At 53.0% G+C, this 17,392-nt stretch overlaps 4 protein-coding genes across 4 annotated transcripts; 1 reads left to right on the top strand and 3 right to left on the bottom strand.

Annotated features, from left to right (window-relative positions):
* Positions 1-1,187: 1,187 nt before the first annotated feature.
* On the top strand, positions 1,188-4,635 carry BDW74DRAFT_177716 (cytochrome P450; the record flags this gene model as incomplete). Its single annotated transcript, XM_073728966.1, has 4 exons — positions 1,188-1,772; positions 2,979-3,258; positions 3,356-4,353; positions 4,426-4,635. The coding sequence occupies 4 exons, from the start codon at positions 1,188-1,190 to the stop codon at positions 4,633-4,635; spliced, it is 2,073 nt and encodes a 690-aa protein (XP_073584069.1).
* A 319-nt stretch (positions 4,636-4,954) lies between these two features.
* BDW74DRAFT_177715 (uncharacterized protein) lies at positions 4,955-5,774 on the bottom strand (the record flags this gene model as incomplete). The annotated part of the gene is made up of 3 exons (XM_073728965.1): positions 4,955-5,177; positions 5,259-5,475; positions 5,537-5,774. 3 exons carry the CDS (start codon positions 5,772-5,774, stop codon positions 4,955-4,957), a joined length of 678 nt encoding a protein of 225 aa, XP_073584068.1.
* Positions 5,775-6,435: 661 nt separating this feature from the next.
* Positions 6,436-9,958, bottom strand: BDW74DRAFT_177714 (acyl transferase domain-containing protein; the record flags this gene model as incomplete). Its single annotated transcript, XM_073728964.1, has 3 exons — positions 6,436-6,920; positions 8,132-8,441; positions 9,152-9,958. The coding sequence occupies 3 exons, from the start codon at positions 9,956-9,958 to the stop codon at positions 6,436-6,438; spliced, it is 1,602 nt and encodes a 533-aa protein (XP_073584067.1).
* Positions 9,959-11,194: 1,236 nt separating this feature from the next.
* BDW74DRAFT_15617 (uncharacterized protein) lies at positions 11,195-14,952 on the bottom strand. Its single transcript, XM_073724954.1, has 5 exons — positions 14,412-14,952; positions 13,630-14,362; positions 13,362-13,585; positions 12,616-13,315; positions 11,195-12,567 (listed from the first exon to the last, which is right to left on the bottom strand). The coding sequence occupies exons 1-5, from the start codon at positions 14,665-14,667 to the stop codon at positions 11,406-11,408; spliced, it is 3,075 nt and encodes a 1,024-aa protein (XP_073584066.1). The 5' UTR covers positions 14,668-14,952; the 3' UTR covers positions 11,195-11,405.
* Positions 14,953-17,392: the final 2,440 nt, after the last annotated feature.

Here is a 17,392-nt window from a genome sequence, read left to right as displayed (position 1 = left end):
GCTCTGGTTAATGCCGAGCCGTGAGCCGTGGAATGCCGTTGATTGCCATCTACGTGAGGTAGACCCCGATTCACCTCCTTGCTATGAAGCACTTTCGTACGTCTGTGGTCGGTCTGACACTCGCCGAACAATAGCTGTCAATGGCCAACTATGGTCAGTGACAGAGAATCTTAAGGTGGCCCTGAGACACCTGCGATCAGACGAGGAGGTACTTGTGTTGTGGGTTGATGCAGTGTGTATTGCACAATCTGACCTACAAGAGCGGGCTGGCAAGTGATGCAGATGGATTGTATCTATTATAATGCTTCCCGCGTAGTTGTCTGGCTCGGACCGGACTCGACAACGAGCGCCTCAGTATTCAAGGATACAGAAGACGTTGGCGAATCTCTTTGACAGTACAGCAGTGGGACTTTATCATCTTTCTCTTACTTTCCTTGGTTTCCAAAGCCGTTTGAGTTCATTCTCCTGCATCATGATACATCGAAACAAATCCAGCCAGTGGAAGGGACAATCAACAAGAATGACATGTCAACCTGGCAGCGTGATGTTGGTCCCTGGGACTAGAAATTCTTCCTTGGTACTTAACTATGATCGAAGCACTGAGCGACATGCTTGACCGGCCATGGTGGAAACGCGTCTGGGTACTTCAGGAGGCTATACAGGCAAAGCAGGTTACACTGCAATGTGGAACCAACACCATGGATTGGTCCTCATTCCAGACGTATTTTTATTCCACTCTCCGCCTTGTGAGGTTTCTGGGAAACCAGCACACGAAGCGCTTCACATTGAAGGACAGGCTGCATTGGAAGCTTATTGTAGCGGCCCAATACAGCTTCACCTTTTTCATCCTGCATGCAACTTGGAAAAATACGCTTCCAAAGCTCAATCTTTTCATGGCTCAGCTACTGGCTGTGACAAGCAGCTTCGAGGCTACTGATCCTCGTGACAAACTCTTTGCATTAATTACCCTGCTTCCAGAATCTAGCATGGAGCGCAGAGACTTTCAACCCAATTACTTGGTTCCAACACGAGCGACGTTTGTCCGTGCTGCCAGACTATTTTTGATTAGGTCTCAAAGTCTGGATGTGATCACTGCCTATCCCAGTCCACCTGATACTGATGTATACAAGATAAAGCCTTGAAAACAAGAGATGCCTTCGTGGGCTCCAGATTTCTCAGGCCCGATCATGTGGGCATGGAGCTCCATCTGGATCAAGTCTTTCTCACTCTACAATGCACTCTTTCTGTTTATGGCGCATTTCAGGCAGTCTGAGAATGACATGACGACTTTCCCATGGACAAGCCACACAGTGGCGAGTTCATACCCGCCAGGCCAGCTCTACAATGCCAGCCTGCACGCTGTATCTCCGTTTCCGCTCGGATTTTCGATTGATGGAGAGATCCTTCGAGCATTTGGTATCTTGTTCGACAACGTGGAAGAAGTTGGTCAACCATTCATGCACTATACCGAGCTGGAGCGGTGGGAGAAAATTGCTCTTCTTCATACCGGCGATAACACCTACCCGTGGGCAAACCAATCGCGCGAGGAAGCCTTTTGGCGGACCATACTCCTCGACCGGGTTCGCTGCTTGGACAATCCACTGAGGATTCGCCGTATTCCTGCTAGCGGCACCACTGTAACAGGAAACCTGGCAGAGTTTGTCTGTGGCAAACACTCAGAACTTTCCTTCCCGCCGCAGTCCCTTACGGACGGGAGCTTGCTCTACGCCTACATAATACATGAGAAGATTGAGTGGTGGGGCTTCCATCAGGTAAACTTGCATAGCGACAATTTGGCATTCTTTCGAACAAAGAGAGGTTATTTCGGGGTCGGTCATCCGAATGTACGGCCCGGAGACCAGATTGCCGTGCTGCTCGGAGCCCCATACCAATTCTCCTCCGGCAGTACGATGAAGGCTATATTGTTGTTGGGCAATCTTACGTTCACGGCATTATGGACGGAGAGGTTATTCAAAGGGAGCGGGACTGTGGCAGGGGACGGGAGAGGGAGCACTTCCACGAATTCAACCTGATATAGAGCCATGTCTGTTTGGTCTGAACGAGGAATCTGGTTACGTACTAAAAAGCTCGCAGTTTCATATAGCCATGGGGGGGGGGGGGGGTGAATCACATTTATGCAGCACTTGAGCGGCCATGGCTCCGTGACTATGACTCTACTTGATCTGTATGTTTTTGATTTGTAATAGGACACTGGAACCCAGGATTCACTACCAAGAACTTGCGGATGGGCTAACTTATGGGCCTTCTTTTGCATCCTATCGCCATCTTCCCTGGCTCGCGGCCACAGCGCTCGGCATAGCTTGTGTATTCGAGCCTTTGTGACCCTGTCCGGGTTTGGAAATTTCCAGCATAATAATATATAAGAATAGCTAAACCTAATTAAATGTTATAGCCAAGCTTTAAAAGTAGAACAGGGGTACTAACATAGCGCCTTCCCGCCTTTATAGCACTGCGACTATCACTATTACCACAAGCCAGCCCCCTCCTCCAATCGGATAACGATATTTCCTACCTAGGGTAGTTAAGATGGCATGAACACTTAATAGGCCTTTATAGATTCTTCAAAAGTTTGTATCTGCAATTATCATTAATTAAGATTATTTGTTTCACAGCAGGATCTCTATCACCCAAGATGATCCTAAAAGATCGGCCTATTCGCTGTCCCATGCATGAACCATGATCCTCCACAATCCTGTAGCCGACCCCTCATCTGCATGTTGAGTCACGAACTGCTGGAGTATGGAAGCCCGAAAGCGGGAGTATATGTTTATGAGGGCTGTCAACGATCAGGCAAGCTGGCTAACTTCTCCCAAAACTTCTTACATCCGTACCTAGGTAATGGTTTTCGTCTTGACACTCAGTCCCTACAGACTTCCAGCGGTCGCTGCATCTGGTCTTGCACTTGCCGCAGTCGCATGGCTTATCGGCGACTATGCGTACATGCTTTGAGGCGCCAGAAACTCCCTCCAGGACCGTTTCCCTGGCCGATTGTGGGCAATCATTTCCAGACACCAGCAGTACGACCGTGGGTTACCTGGGAGCGATGGGCTAAGGAGTACGACTCGCCCCTGGTCACCCTGTGGTTTGGCCGTCAGCCACGAATCATTGTGAGTGATGCCTGGGTGGCATCCGAGCTGATGGAGAAGCAATCGGACATTTTCTCCGCGCGCCCGCGCCTCACGATGATGGGGGATGTTGTCAATTGGATCACCACAAATCAAACGACCCTTCCGTATGGTAAGAGATGGCAAGTTCACAGGAAGCTCATGGTATGTTTCCCTTGCCACCTCTTTCGCCAGTTAGATGAGACATTTTAGTCTAACCTTCTCGCCAGCACATGGCCGTCGGTCCCAAGCCGTCCGCAACTACCGCACCTTCCAGGCCGACGAAGCCAAATTTCTGATCCGCGACTTGCTCCAAGACCTGGGCGACTTCGTGCTATCTGTCGAGCGATACTCTGTCTCCACCGCGTCCATCATTGGCTGGGGCCGACGCATCGACCGTAAAAACGACCAAGTCGCACAGCTGGCTCTCTGGCTCATGGAGACGGTCAACCTCATCACACCCGGAATATACATCATGGAAGCAATCCCCGCTCTCCGCCACTTACCAGCATGGCTCTACAGCACTCCCACAGTACTCCGCATGGGCGCTGCCACTGTCGCGCGGTACTTCTACGTCCTTACCGAAGAAGGCGCCGCCCGGGCAGTTCGCCAGCCCAATTTCTCGACCTACATGCTGAAAACACAAACGCAGCACAAGCTCTCGGACGTCGAAGTCGCCGGGGCTCATGAGCAACCTTATGGGCGGCGGGTCGACACCACCTCCAGCACAATGCTCAGCTGCATCCTTGCCCTCGCGGCCTTCCCAGACGTGCAGGCCAAAGCGCAGGCCGAGATGGATACAGTTGTCGGCCACACGCGCTCCCCAACCTGGCAGGACATCGACGCCAACCGCCTTCCGTACCTTACTGCTCTCGTCAAGGAAGTCTTGCGTTGGCGGACGGTCACTGTCTTGGGAGGGATCCCGCACGCGGATACCCGAGACGTACAGTACAGGCGATACCACTTCCCCGCAGGCACCGACTTCACCGGCAACATGTGGGCGATCCACCGGAACGAGCGCGACTTTCCGGAGCCCGACACATTCAGATCGGAGCATTTTCTCAAGGGTTCCGCGTTCGAGAAGCCGTATCCTAATGCGCGCGGCAGTAACCCGTTTGAATGGGGACGGCGACAATGCAGTGAACAGCCGCTGGCTGAACAGGGGCTGCTGTACGTGTTGGGGAGGTTGATTTGGGCGTTTGATGTAAGGCCTGGGTTAGATAGTGATGTATGTTTTCTCTCCTACTGCCATTTTTTCACTACCATACCTTATCACTAACAAATATTTCATATGTGTCAGGGCAACGAGGTCAAACTCGATATCTTCGCATATACCAACACAGAAAACACCCGCCCCGAGCCATTCAAAGCACGGTTCACGCCTCGGTCAGAGAAGATCCACGCATTGATTTTCGAGGAGGCTGAGCAGGCTCGCGAAGCGCTGCGCGTATATGATAAAGAAACAAAGGTTGATATGAAGCAAGCGACCCGGAACCCAACTAAGGATTAAATAGTTTCTTCTGCTTCCCTCGCAATAAGTTTCTTGCTCCTAGCGAATATGAACCGTCCAGAGGAGTTTCCATTACCTCTCGTGCTAAGACTGTAGCAAGAAATCAGACTACTCAGTCCCATCAGTTGCGAACAGTGTTACTTGGATGTAAGCCGTTCTCCAACGATGTATGTTTCCCCAGCTTGCTGCACATACACTCATATCATATCATATCATAGACGCACTCATCAAGGATGAATCAACATCAACATCACCACCAAGACGTTATCGAGCTATCTGGATAGACAAGAGCCCTCAGAGAGCGAGCAAAACACGCACTCTAAATATCATCCAACACTTCCGCCAGCCAATCGCTCGCCAGGAGGTACTCATCATCCTTGTCTTTATACACAGATCCCCAGGCGGACCACAATACCGTGTCCATGAAACTCTCGAGATTGAACACGTCATTGCGTATACTGCCCTTTGCCTGATGAACACATATCTCCTCGCTCGCCCAGTACATCTCCCATCTCTCTTCCGGCTCTGGTTTCTCTTCGAGCCTAGCAGAATGATAGCGTATTAGAGAGCGGTTCACTCAAAGCGAAAAAAAAAAAAATGTATAAGTAAAAAGGGACTCTCACTCCTCCGAATCCACCCAGACCAAATGGCCATTGTCGTTCCCGATCCCCTGCGCCAGATTCACCCGGCAGTAATAGTAATCCTCGTCGCCAGCACCCAGCGGCCGAACCAGCGCGAAGCAGAGCATAGCCCCATAGGTCGACTTGACGAGGTGCGGCATTGGGTCATACTTATAGTCCTCCCGGTAGAAGTTTCCGTTCGGTATGAAGGTGGCTATCTCTGTTCTGGTTTTAGCGTGTTGGGACGAAGAGGCGCGGGCGGCCGGCCATAAGAGGCAGACGGAGACGGAGACAGAGACGGGAGACGGGAGACGGGAGACGGGAGACGGGAGACGGGAGACGGGAGACGGGAGACGCACTGCCAGACCATTCCACGAACAAGCCATTGTCGAATCCAATGCCGGTGTTGAGATCCAGCGATGCAGTCACCGCGTTGCCGTTCTGGTCGGGGAGGACGGCTTGCAGGATATGGTGGTCCACGAGCTCGTAGCTGATTGCGTCGCTGAAGAAGGACTTCATGGTGCATTCGATTTCGTCTCGAGTGAGAAGAGAAGGTATGGAAAGTCCAGCAGTGGGGGATGTGAAGATAGAAATAAATAATGCAACAATTCCAGCCCACTGAAAACTGAATTGCAACTCCGTATTATTTCATAGTAGTTTGACATGATGACATTGTCCGATCCCTCCCCGACGAACTGTGGAGCTTCACGAAGCACAGATCTTGGTCAGTCGCTCCACTGCACCTCACAACTGACTTATCATAGGCCATGCAGGGTATATCGAAGGTCTACACCGCTACTGATCACCATGACCTACGCCATAGGTACGATGCCGATTGCCGATGCACCTGGATTCTCCAGTAAACTAAACGCACTAGGACGCCAATGCACGCAATTCTTCACCCTCACCCCACATACGCCCATAGATAAGTACAATGGCTGATTACCACGAGAATGATCCCAGGAAGACGAGCGCACCGGGTTTTGTTGGCATCCGTCTTGGGAATGGTTTGCTCTTGTCGAGTCTAACAAATATCTCATGTGTGCTGCTAAAGCCATAGTTCAGGGTAATGTACTACCATATGGTAGTAGATACGCTAGGTCGATGCCAGAACCTCTTCACCAACAGAAGACTACCTAAGAAGCGTGACAAACATGCCAGTTGAACAACAGCAGTCTGCCTAGAACCGCACCGTCTTAGGATCCGGATCCAGAAGCTCGTAACGCCTCGCCCACTCCTCCATACTCACCACCGGCATAACGCCAAGCTCCTCAGCCGTCAAAACCCGCACCCCGCCCTCAACCCACGCCGGCAGCGGCGCAAACGCGAAACAATCCATCATCAGCGCAAACTCAGCCGCCCAGCGCGGCCACGGCCACAGTGCGTCATAGACTTGTCGCGAAACCTGCACCTGGGCATTGCGTGCCGGTGCCGCCGCCGCCGCCCATTCCTCCACCCACTGTTTTGCCGTCCACTGCGCTACACTGCCATTGACACAGGCGCCGTTCGTGGTCTTCTCCGGGTTGGCGAGGATGGCCTGGGTGAAGGGGGCGATGGTCTCCACGGCGCCGAGGAAGGGGATCACTGTCTCCGGGTCATACGTTGTCAGCTGCACGTATTTGTTCGCGGTTTCGACACAGTAGAGCCGGAATGACGCCGGGCGAGCTGCAGGTTGTTCGCGTAGAAGCAGACCATAAGCAGCGTTGTTCTGGGGAGGAGGAATGGATCGGCGCGGATGAGGTCGTCGGCCTCAGACTTGCCCTTGAAGTGGTAGACGGGTTAGGTAGGCCTTGTTGCCCTTGGGCAGGGTGCTCCAGATGTGGTGTTCGAGGGTTGAGGTTGCCGAGGGACTGCTTTGGCGAGGTTCTGGGCCTGTTCGAGCTCGAGGGCTTTGGACTTGGTTGGGCCGTGCGTGGGGAAGAGGGTTCAGTAGTCGGTGACGCCGAAGATGATGTGGTCCGCACCTAGGGGTCTTATATACCTACCCTGCTAACAGCTGTTGCATGCTTCGCTTCCAGTCGGGGGGCTCAATTCCCAATTAGTGACATGACGATAAGACGGATCTGTCAAGCTTACCAATCTCCCATCGATGGAGGTCGTTGGGCTTCTAGCCAACGATTTCTCCTGCAGTGCTACCCTTTGCCCTGTCTGATACGACTGATCTATGGCGGAGTAGTTACGGATGCCCGCTATGAAACGCTAAGCACGCATGCGGGGTAGACGATCCATCTTAAAATGCAAATGGGAATAAGGTGACTCTGCAAATTGCCGCTTTTGACTTGGTCTTCAAGCCCGTCAGTATTCGGCGCCCGTGGCATGCAAACTCAGCACGCCCGCATCCAAACGGAACCCGACATGTGGGGTGGTGATCGTGCTTTGATCAGGGACCACAGCTGCTGACCGAGCCTAGATCTAGGATGTATAAATCAGTCAGCGAGCGTCGAGTTGAAAGCTTTTCGAATTCCCAACCCATCATTGAGAGAGTAACCGTCATGACAGACAAGCTGGCATTGTTCGACTTCATTGTCGGCGGTAGTAAGTTGGTCCCCCTGGCCAGGCGCAAATAGAAAAGCTCGGACTGATGAGCAGATCACATTGGAAGGCGGCCCAGCGGGGGCTGTTCTGGCCTCTCTCGCCTCGCATCGGCAGACTCGAAGCCCTCCGTCTTGCTGCTGGAAGCTGGAGGTCTGCAGTCAGACAGCGGGTCACTGTCCCTTGCCAACCGGTTTATCTCAGATAGTTCGCAGCCAGAGCTCAACTGGGGGTATGTCTCGTAGCCGGAATCCGAGTTCAACAACCGCCGTGTCGACGTCAGCCGGGGGCAAGCCGCTCGGTGGGAGTTCCACCCTCAACTACCTGTGTTGGACACCACCTACCAGGGAATACATTGCCGAGTGGCAGGCCAGGGTGGGCGGAGATGATTTCTTCAACTGGGAGCGAGCTCAGCGGTTGCTTGATGGTCTGGTAGATTATCACGTTCATACCCTCGAGGGGGGCACCGAGCACCCAGTACATGCCATGACAGACATATCTGTGACGGATTTTGTTGCCCATGTACCAGCGGCGGCCAGAGGGCCGTTCGAACTGACGTACAGTGTCTTTCTCAAGCAAGGAGACGTCAAGCTCCTCCGCGGGGCTCAAGAAGCTGGCTTTCAGCGCAACACCGATCCGCTTGGTGGGAACCCTCTAGGATACGGGATCATGCCCGCGATGGCCACCAGAAAGGACTACATTAGCTGAAGCTGTAGCTGTAGCCATCTCTATGTTGGTAACGGATGTCACATGTAAGAGAATGAGATCGAGGTCCACGGTTGGTTGGATGGATGGATGTTGGGTTTGTGTTGCTTCCGTAGGCAGAGGTCCTTTCTCGTATCTGAGATGTACTCTGAGACATCGCCTTGTCCTATCATATCCATCTGTATTCATGAAGGCCGCTGTAGGCCAGGCCTGCAGTCAACGTACCTATGCAGTCCTTCGCTACTTGAGACACCACTCTACCTATGGTTGGGAACCTCAACGGCATTTGTTTGACTGCCAGCCTAGTCAAGGCGGACAGCTAGAACAGACAGGACTTTCTACAGTGCGATATAGTTCTCCAGCCGTAGAATCACTGCTTATGCTGTTCTACGGAGTATATGGCATGAATCGCGTCTACTGGAGCAATAGCAGCGTCTACTTGAGCAACAGCAGCGCAAATAAGAGCCACGTGCCATTTCTCCCCCGCCTCCCTGCCCACCTCGCATTCTCCAAGTCCAGCCAGGTCAACAATCACAAGCATTGATCACCTAAACACGCCCTTCACTTCTATCCATCTCTCGCTGTAACAGTTCTCCCCTGTCGGGCTGGATCGAAGGCAGGATAGGTTGACCAAATGTCCACCTCCACTCCACCCTCACAACCCGACCAGAACCGCCGCATCGTCGCCCGATGGTCGTGAGAGTCTCCGAGAATGTCTCGATGGCGTTCTTTCCGCGGCTCAAACAGGCCGTATACGGCATTGGGCTGCTTGCGGAGCCCGATTGCTTGAGGGTCTGGTTGAACGGACCCCTAAGAGCGCCATGTGGCCCGACTTCGATAGCGGTAGTAAATCCTGAGATATTGGACTGCACTATAAGCTCTGTGGCTTGAGAGAATAGCACTGGGTAGGTAAGATTCTCAACCCAATAACGAGCCTCAAGGTCTGACCCTAGTGGATTGTCGAGCATGTCAGCGCCCTGTCTAACGCTGGAATAACATTGACACTCTTGATTGACAGGCGGTATCTGAACAGCTACATTAAGCTCTTGAAGACGGGTCAAGTAGGGCTCAGCACAGGCGTTCTTACGGTGTGAATGATAAGCGGTATCGACCTGAAGAGCGCGGGCGTGAATGCTCTTCGCATCAAGGTACTCCTTCATCTCTGAGATAGCGTCTTTGTCGCCTGATAACGTTACGCTGGAAGGAGAATTGCTTGCCCTGTGCATCTGGCCGCCGGGGCTGAAAGTGACCCGGAAATGCAGGATCAGCTGCGACCGGAACTGGAGCTCGCCAAGTCGAGCCGCAACTTTGCTCTCTCCATCCGAGCCATGCAAGAGGCCCTGCGCGTAATCAGCGAATGGGACCCCCTCTGTTTGGGCCGGCAGTCGGGCAGCCCTACGGCCGCGACTCTCGCTGCTGCGCGCGGATAGCTGTCTACCAACGCGCAGCAAGCGAGTCCATCTCATTGATAGTTACCGCCATGGTAGGAAGCTCGGGTGGGACGGGTACGATCCTAATCTGTTTACGGAGACCGTGGACGTCAAGGGCAACCATTTCGACATGTTCTCCTTTCAGAGCATCCCCGGGATCTCGAAAGCGATCAAGCGATGCTGTGATAGATTGGAGAAGCTCAGCCAGCTTTAGCTTGTGTTTGCCTCGAAATTACACTGCATCTTCTCATTCTCTACTAAGATGACAAGTTTCAAAAGTTCAATCTTCCATCCGGCCCCATGCAGTGTAAGATCTGATAATTCTAGCGCATACGACATGGCATGACACGCAGTCCAGCTAAACACACACAATACCGCGAAATAGTAGCCATTGGACCGAGCGTGTACATTATGTTGCAAGTACGACAATCGGGTTATTCCACGATTCATACCTAGGGCTGTCCATAAATGCCGCAGCCCGTCGTATGACTTCTGCAGCGCAGGCCAAGTCAGGGCACATTGTTCTAGATGTTCTACATCCTTTCCTATTTGGGTACGGTTCATGCCGCCTATGCCACCGTAAGCTCATCAGTCCGCAGCACCAGCAGCGTGTTCGTGTCCGTGTCGTCGGGGTAATGGATACGCTCTGCATCCCCGCTGCACCTACACCTGCAACTGAATCTGCAGGGAGTTCTGCACGCCCTGCTACATCTGCGCGGCGGGGATACTCCGCCTTGGCAACGGCGGCCTTACATAGCGATGCATACGAAATCAGACTAGAGGTGTCCGTGTACACTTATACTGTACGTTTACGAGGATGAGCACCCGGCCCCGGAATGTATTCGTTTTGAGTGTCGGGGTAGCAGAACGGTAGACGAGATCAGTGCGCCTTATGGTGGATAACCGGGCTATGGTGTCTCTTAAGGTAACAAGACGAGGATGGCTGGTGGTATACAATCAGCAGTGATGTTGTCGATAAAGCGAACACAGGCCAAACACTGCTACACGAGACACTCTACCAAATACAAAAAGGAGACAAGAGTCATCTTTAATTTCGCTTGATTCGATGCAATAGATTCCTATCCAAAACGATCATGACACCCAAAATAACTATGCAAGACAGGGTATCCATCCAATCCCAACGAAGCATTGGACATACATCAATCAATCATGAGGTGTCATGACCACAATCTAATCCATCCCATCCAGCAATTTCCAATTATATAGCAGACATGTCCAAGGGAAGAGAAAAGAAATGAAAGAGAAAGAAGGTAATATGGATAGAGAAGAAAAGAGATTAGCAGATGTATAGTAGGAAGTGAATAAACCGTGGTATCATGCCGCACAGCCCTGTTGAACACAAACAACAATTGAACAGCAAAGTGGTATCATAAACGAGGTGATCGAAACGAATAGAGCGAAGGTGGGGTTGGTAGCCAGCCGGTAATGAAAAATAAGTAGGAAAGTTGGAAAAAGATCGTATCTATTCTTCGGTCAACGCGTCGTCGCCGGTCTCGCGCCAGTCTTTCGACCGCTCGATCAGGCGGCGCACGCCTGCAATCCGCTGAGCCCAGTGAGCTTCAGACGGCGAGCGGAGGGTGTAGGCCCGCTGTGAAGAAATAACACCGATACTCTGCAGTACGGCCTTGCGCGAGTCACGGCCAAAGACGGCCGGGTGGTTGATCCACTCTAGAGCAGCCTGCAGGTCTCCATCGAGCGCCGTCATAGTATGGGTATCAACTGCCGCCACCGGGGTGATAGTGGCAGCGTCGGAGGCAGCCGAAGAGTGGCTGGCGAATGTTGAGGACTTGGGCGAGTCCGAGGTGGGGGTTTCGCCGCGGGACTCGGGCTCAGCAGAGCCCTTCGGGGCCGGAGGTGGGAGGGGCGGGAGGCTTCCTTTGCCTAGGCCCTTAAGGATACTTCGGGTTTCATTCAACAGGTGTTGAGCTCGATCATGCTGCGCACGTGACGCGAGCGTCAGGGCACGCGTCAACATGTCCGAAGTAAGAAGTTCCATGCGGCGTTGAACAATTGATGGATGAGGAGGAATTGGCGGTGTTGAAGGCCTGGCTCCCTTGTATCGCGGGTTTGGCGGGAGCATAGTAATCGCAAGAAGCGATGGCCGCGGTGAGTGTTGCAAATGACCGTCGCGAAGCAAGTCGCCGTACGTCAAATCAGCTTGGATCAAGGGAACCTCTTCCACACTCAAAATACGCTGGTCATCCCCGTCCGATCCGCCTCCAAGCGCTTCCAATCCGGATACCAGGCTCTCCCAAGGATCTTGGGGCGCGGATTCGTGGGTCGCGTTGTCGGCCGGAATGACCAGTTGCACGAGAACATCACGCTTGTCGCCAAACCGCAGGTCGCCAAGCGCAGCCTCGGCATCCCGCCCTGTGGCTCGCTTGGTTGTGTGCAATGCGCCGCTAATCTTGACGAACTTGGCGGGAGAGCCTTCTGGGAGTCGCAGCTTCAGTTTCACATTTTGGTGGGACGTTGTTTGGATGGCTCCCAGGCATCCAGCAACGCATTCCCGCAGCATCATCCAATCCTTAACATAAAGGTATGACCCCTTTGTCCGCGTTGACAGCTCAATCATCGTATCCGGCTTGTGTGTTAATCCGAGGCCAAACGAATGGATTCCAACCCTGTATTAGTCAGCACAGCTGTCAACACCCCTTGCTACGGAAACTCACTTGGCAGCTTCAGCTCTCGACACGACAAAGTCCACGCTTTCAGGGTCGGAAGTTGACGAGTCACTGATTAACAGGATGCTAGACACCGGGTTTGACGATTTCCGCTGCATCAGCAGGTCCATGGCTACGTTAGCCCCCTCCACCACGTCTGCGCGCAAGCTCTTCTGTCCGACAGGTCGGATAGAACTGAGAATCTTGGACCATCCACCCCAGGACTTTGTCGTCATCCCAACCAAGGGCACACCTCCTCCACTCGAACCGAACGTCACCAGTCCCATCCGATCACGCGGTCCAAGGTTGTTAACAAGGAACTTGAGAGAATCGCGAAGCAGGGTTATCTTCAAGCCTTGCATTGAAGACGAAACCGGGATCACCACAACAATGTCGACTGGGATATGGATCGATGGCGACAGCGCGCTTTCCAGACCCATGTTCGTGTAGTCCGTGATGGCCGTGTTGTTTGAGCGCGCCGCGCCATGCGACGAGTTCAGCGATGCTTGTCGTTTCATGTTGCCGTTGCGGTAATCATCTTCTTCTATGCCAGAATGGCGATCAAAATCGAGTTCGGGGCTCCGAAGAGATTCGAGATTGTTGTTCTCAAGGGCACGGCGCCATACTTCGAGCTGACTCCGATTGGGGAAACGGAGATAGAAGCAGGGAAGCTCGCTGACGGACAAGTGAAGGGTAAGGATTGGTTCATCTGGAGACGTTAACTCGCGTCTTATCACAGTCAAAAGATTACACACCAGCAACGTCTTCGATGTGCTTCAAGTGCTTCTTGATCAGGATTGATCCCTTGAGGGTGCAACGTGGACGAGGTTTCACCATATGCGGGTCGTAGTGGTGGTCCAGTACTCGCTTCTCCTTGACGCAAATGAGCATTTCGTGGAACAGATAGCATTCCAAGTCCTGCCAAGATTCGCGGTCTTTGCCCACTCGCATATGGCCATGCAAGCGAAGTTTGCCAAATCTATATGGTTAGCCGGCACAACAACGCATGGGAACTCAACTTACCGTTGGAACTCCAAGCCGTGCCAATTGTCGACCTTTGCCCTCAGTTCCTCAGCAATCTCATTGAGATTTTCCTGTGGCTCGAAAGGTGCAGGCTTTTCTGGCACAGACGGGAACCGAGACGGATAGGGTTCATCCTTTGTTGAGCCTGTGCGCAGATCGTCGGTATCTGGATGCCAATTCCCTTCCGGCACTTCGACCGTAATCAAGCAAGTGAGCGACTGTTGTTGACGAGACCGGTTGACTGTGGGGAATTCGCTACGAATCGTCACTGTAGGTGCCGGGATAGGGTTCTTCGTGATGTGGGTAGTGCGAGGGCTGAGGTCGGATTCCATAGCTTGAACGTCATAGTCGTGACGGCGACCCTCGTGATACTCGCCCGACGACCCAGCAGCGCTACCGTTCCGAGAATGATGGCGGGACACTGACGCCAGGCGTTCAATCCGCTCACGTTGCATACCAGTGTCCTTGCTATCCCGACGGTTGCCGTACGTATCTCGACTGTCGCGGTTGTACGGCCGACTTCCGGCATCGCTCTGAGGGTACGGCCGACTTCCCACATCACTCGGAGGGTATGGTCGACTTCCCACGTCGCTTGTCGGATACGGGCGACTTCCAGCCTCGCTTACCGAGTGTTGCCGGCTAGTAACAGAGTCCCAAGGCGTGGGTGTTGTCAACCCGCTGCGCTGGGTCATCGCATCGCTGTTTACGGATCGCACTATATTACTCAGTTTCTCTGCGCTCCCATCAGCTCAATCGCCTCGTAAGATAGGGCGGTTGCTTACCGATGTCCAGCACATTCCCCCCTCGCGTCGAGTCAAGTCCCAATGGCGCATCGCAAGTCGGACAATATTGACCCTCGATTTCGCGCAAGTATTCGTAAAAACAAGCTTCATGAGCTACATGAGCGCACGAGAACTGAAGCACACGCTCCCCGCGCAAGGTATGTTCCAGCGGCTCTTCGCAGACAGCACATTCGCTGCCAACGAAGGTGCGCTCCCGCCGCGTGCGACTGCGGTCAACGTCCATCAATCCCGCCATTGGCCCCACAGGTGTATTGTTGAACGTCTCGTGCGAAGCTGCCCGGGCGACGGTGTGGTTGGAGTAGGCGCTGAACTGAGCAGTGGATCTGGGGGCGTCGGAGTAATAGGAATCAGCGGTCGCGGAGGAAGGAGCGCGAGCCCGCGAACCAGCAGTATAGCTCGAAAAACCGGTGTCTGCACGATCAGAGCGAGAAAAGGAGCGAAAGGGCCGTAAAGGCGAACGAGCGGGGGATTCCGGACGCGCAGAAGCTAGGCGGCGATGCTGTTAGCAACAAAGAAGGGCAGAAGCAGGCCAAAAGCAAGCCGACGCCAATAGAAAGCATCCAAAAGGAAGGAGGGTGTTGTCGTGCATGCAGTAGTGAGGGTGGGCTGGACAATTGCTCCTCTCCGTGGCGGATGGGGAGCGGAAGTTGAGCGAGGAGTAAAGGACAGGAAGAAGTAACAAAGGAGTGAAAGAGGTGAAGAAGCTTGACAAGGAGAGCAAACCGGACGATCAGGAATAATAATTGTAAAATAATAATAATAGAAAATAATGACGAGCAGTATAGCCAGTGGCGATGCTAGAAAACTTACAGTGCGGAGACTTCTTCTTCGACCAGGCAAAGAATCCACGCTCGCCTGAATCGACGGTGCCAGACTTTGAATCGGATCGCGATGGGGGACGGTGTTTCCACATGGGCAAACTCAGTCAGAGGCCTGACGAGCGAAAGAGGGAAAGCAGGGGGTTGGTTTGGAAACTGGACGGGATTTAGGGAGTCGGAGACGCAGGGCCAGGAGGGACGAGGGGACAGGAAGGAGTGGAAGGTGGGGACAGGATAACACGGCGAGAATAAGGCGATGGCGTTGAAACTCTGAAGGAACGGAGGCCAGGGGTGCGACTGTGACAGTCGCCGGTGGAGGAGATGGGCAACGAGAGACAGAGCTAGAAGCACTAGCGCAGACGCAGAGGGACAGGACAGGGAAAGGAGAAGTTGGAAAAGTTGAAAGAGGAGAGGGACGATGATGGAGAGTTGGGAGAGCGGAACTCTGGATGACTGACTGACTGACTTTCTTGGTACGATGATGGCAACTGCGGTGGGCCGATCCAGGGACCCCCCTGATTCGGATTCTACGGAGTATCTATGGCCATAAAGTGTATACAGAGTAGAGTTTCTCTCCATTGTCAGGATATCTCAGGAGTCATCAAGAAATCAACAATATCGATCTGTTCGTCGGAGAATTCCATGCAGCCGGGTTTGCCACTCTGCATGTCATTGTGCTAGGTAGCCTCCGTCTCCAGCTGATACTACTGGTTACTACTCCGTCCGTCCTGTTCCTCGGGCTCTCCAGAGCTCTGTCCCCGTCCCCATCCCATCCCCATTCTCCGTTCTTGACGACTGCTCCATAAATATAGATTAATGCGCAACCCTCGATCATCCATGGTTATAATGATCCTCACTCCTAAGCTGCTAGCTTACCGAATCCATTGTTGTGTCGATCCCGACGTTTCCTGTCAGCATCAAAAGATTAGGGGCCAAGTATCAGCACAATTTGTGCAGGAATTGATATAATTTTAGCGATTAAGTTGGAATGCTTGTTAAGGTTCCCTCTAGGCTGGACTAGGATTAATGCTGCCAAACCCCACCAGGCGAGAATTCTGGAAGAGCCCAAATATTGGTCTGGCTGGCTGCTGGCATGACTCTGCGGCGGCCCTGCTGAGTCAGGTCCTTTGGCTCGCGGAGTCGTGCTGGCCTAAAAATTGGCGCCAGTCCCAGCTTAGAAGGAGCGTGACTAAGATGGCCTCTCCCTCCCATGGTTCAACCAGGAGCAGACGAACCATCGCTTCAATCTCATCGCATCATCGCCCAATTTCAAGGGTCGTTGCTTGATCTGTTCGTTTGGGGCTTGTCCAAGACAGAAAGCCATGCGATGCCAGGGTGACGTCGGTCCTTCCCGCAGTCGATCAGGATGGGGCACTCATGGCAAGTGGAATGCGTCTCCTTGCATGCCTGAACTCTAGCTCAACGCACAGGTAGACGTCTCTCATGACCCTCTGACCTCTGGTTGCTGAACGCTTTCAGCTTGAGACCTATGACCGACAGTGGTACCACAGGGCTAGCCGCATATCGCCCTCTGCATGAACCTAAGGCTAGGTACCGCGGTAGTCGGGACTCCCGCAGATGCCATCTCCGATAATTGGTTTGCTTTTCTCTGGCGATACTTCGGGGTATCACAGGGCAACACTTGCGCGGCACTACATCCACCGCAGCGGACACTGCATTGCATGAAGATACAAGTCGACTGGATACTAGCTGTTACCTCCTGGAACACGAGAACGAATCCCTCCCTACCCGAGCTTCAGGAATCAGGATCGACCGGACGGCTCGGCGTGTCCAGATTCTGCTTCATGAACAGTGCGCTGGCTACGATCATAGGCCATATTTGCAAGTCATTTGTCCGTGATACTGGAGCTTTAGGTTTACTAAATGCTAAAATTGCGGAGAACAAGGTCATCGCAGAACTTAGAAACTCCGGCGGCCCGGTTTAACAGGGGGTAAACTCCGGCAACGAGTCTCCGTCGTCTGGATCTTCATAAGCTTAGCGCTTGCTTGGAATTGGGATTTTGGAACGTGTTCAACTCACCAAGCAAGAAGCATGGTCCAAACTTTAGCGTGAGACAGCCCGGAGCCATGGCAAACATCGCTTCCGCAGCTCATCCATCTTTATGGCCTAGGGATCCGGGC

This window comes from Aspergillus multicolor (assembly GCF_047715735.1).
Source record: "Aspergillus multicolor strain CBS 133.54 unplaced genomic scaffold BDW74scaffold_11, whole genome shotgun sequence".
Lineage (NCBI taxonomy): Eukaryota > Fungi > Ascomycota > Eurotiomycetes > Eurotiales > Aspergillaceae > Aspergillus > Aspergillus multicolor.
Note: the sequence above shows the minus strand (reverse complement) of the source record. Positions and strands in the feature narration are given on the sequence as shown.

Bases quoted from the DNA above. Each gene is read 5' to 3' on its own strand.
- BDW74DRAFT_15617 (XM_073724954.1), bottom strand. From the start codon at position 14,667: ATGGCGGGATTGATGGACGTTGACCGCAGTCGCACGCGGCGGGAGCGC. The intron at 14,363-14,411 runs GTAAGCAACCGC...ATGGGAGCGCAG, and splicing joins GGGGAATGTGCTGGACATCG to AGAAACTGAGTAATATAGTG. The intron at 12,568-12,615 runs GTGAGTTTCCGT...TGACTAATACAG, and splicing joins TCGAGAGCTGAAGCTGCCAA to GGTTGGAATCCATTCGTTTG.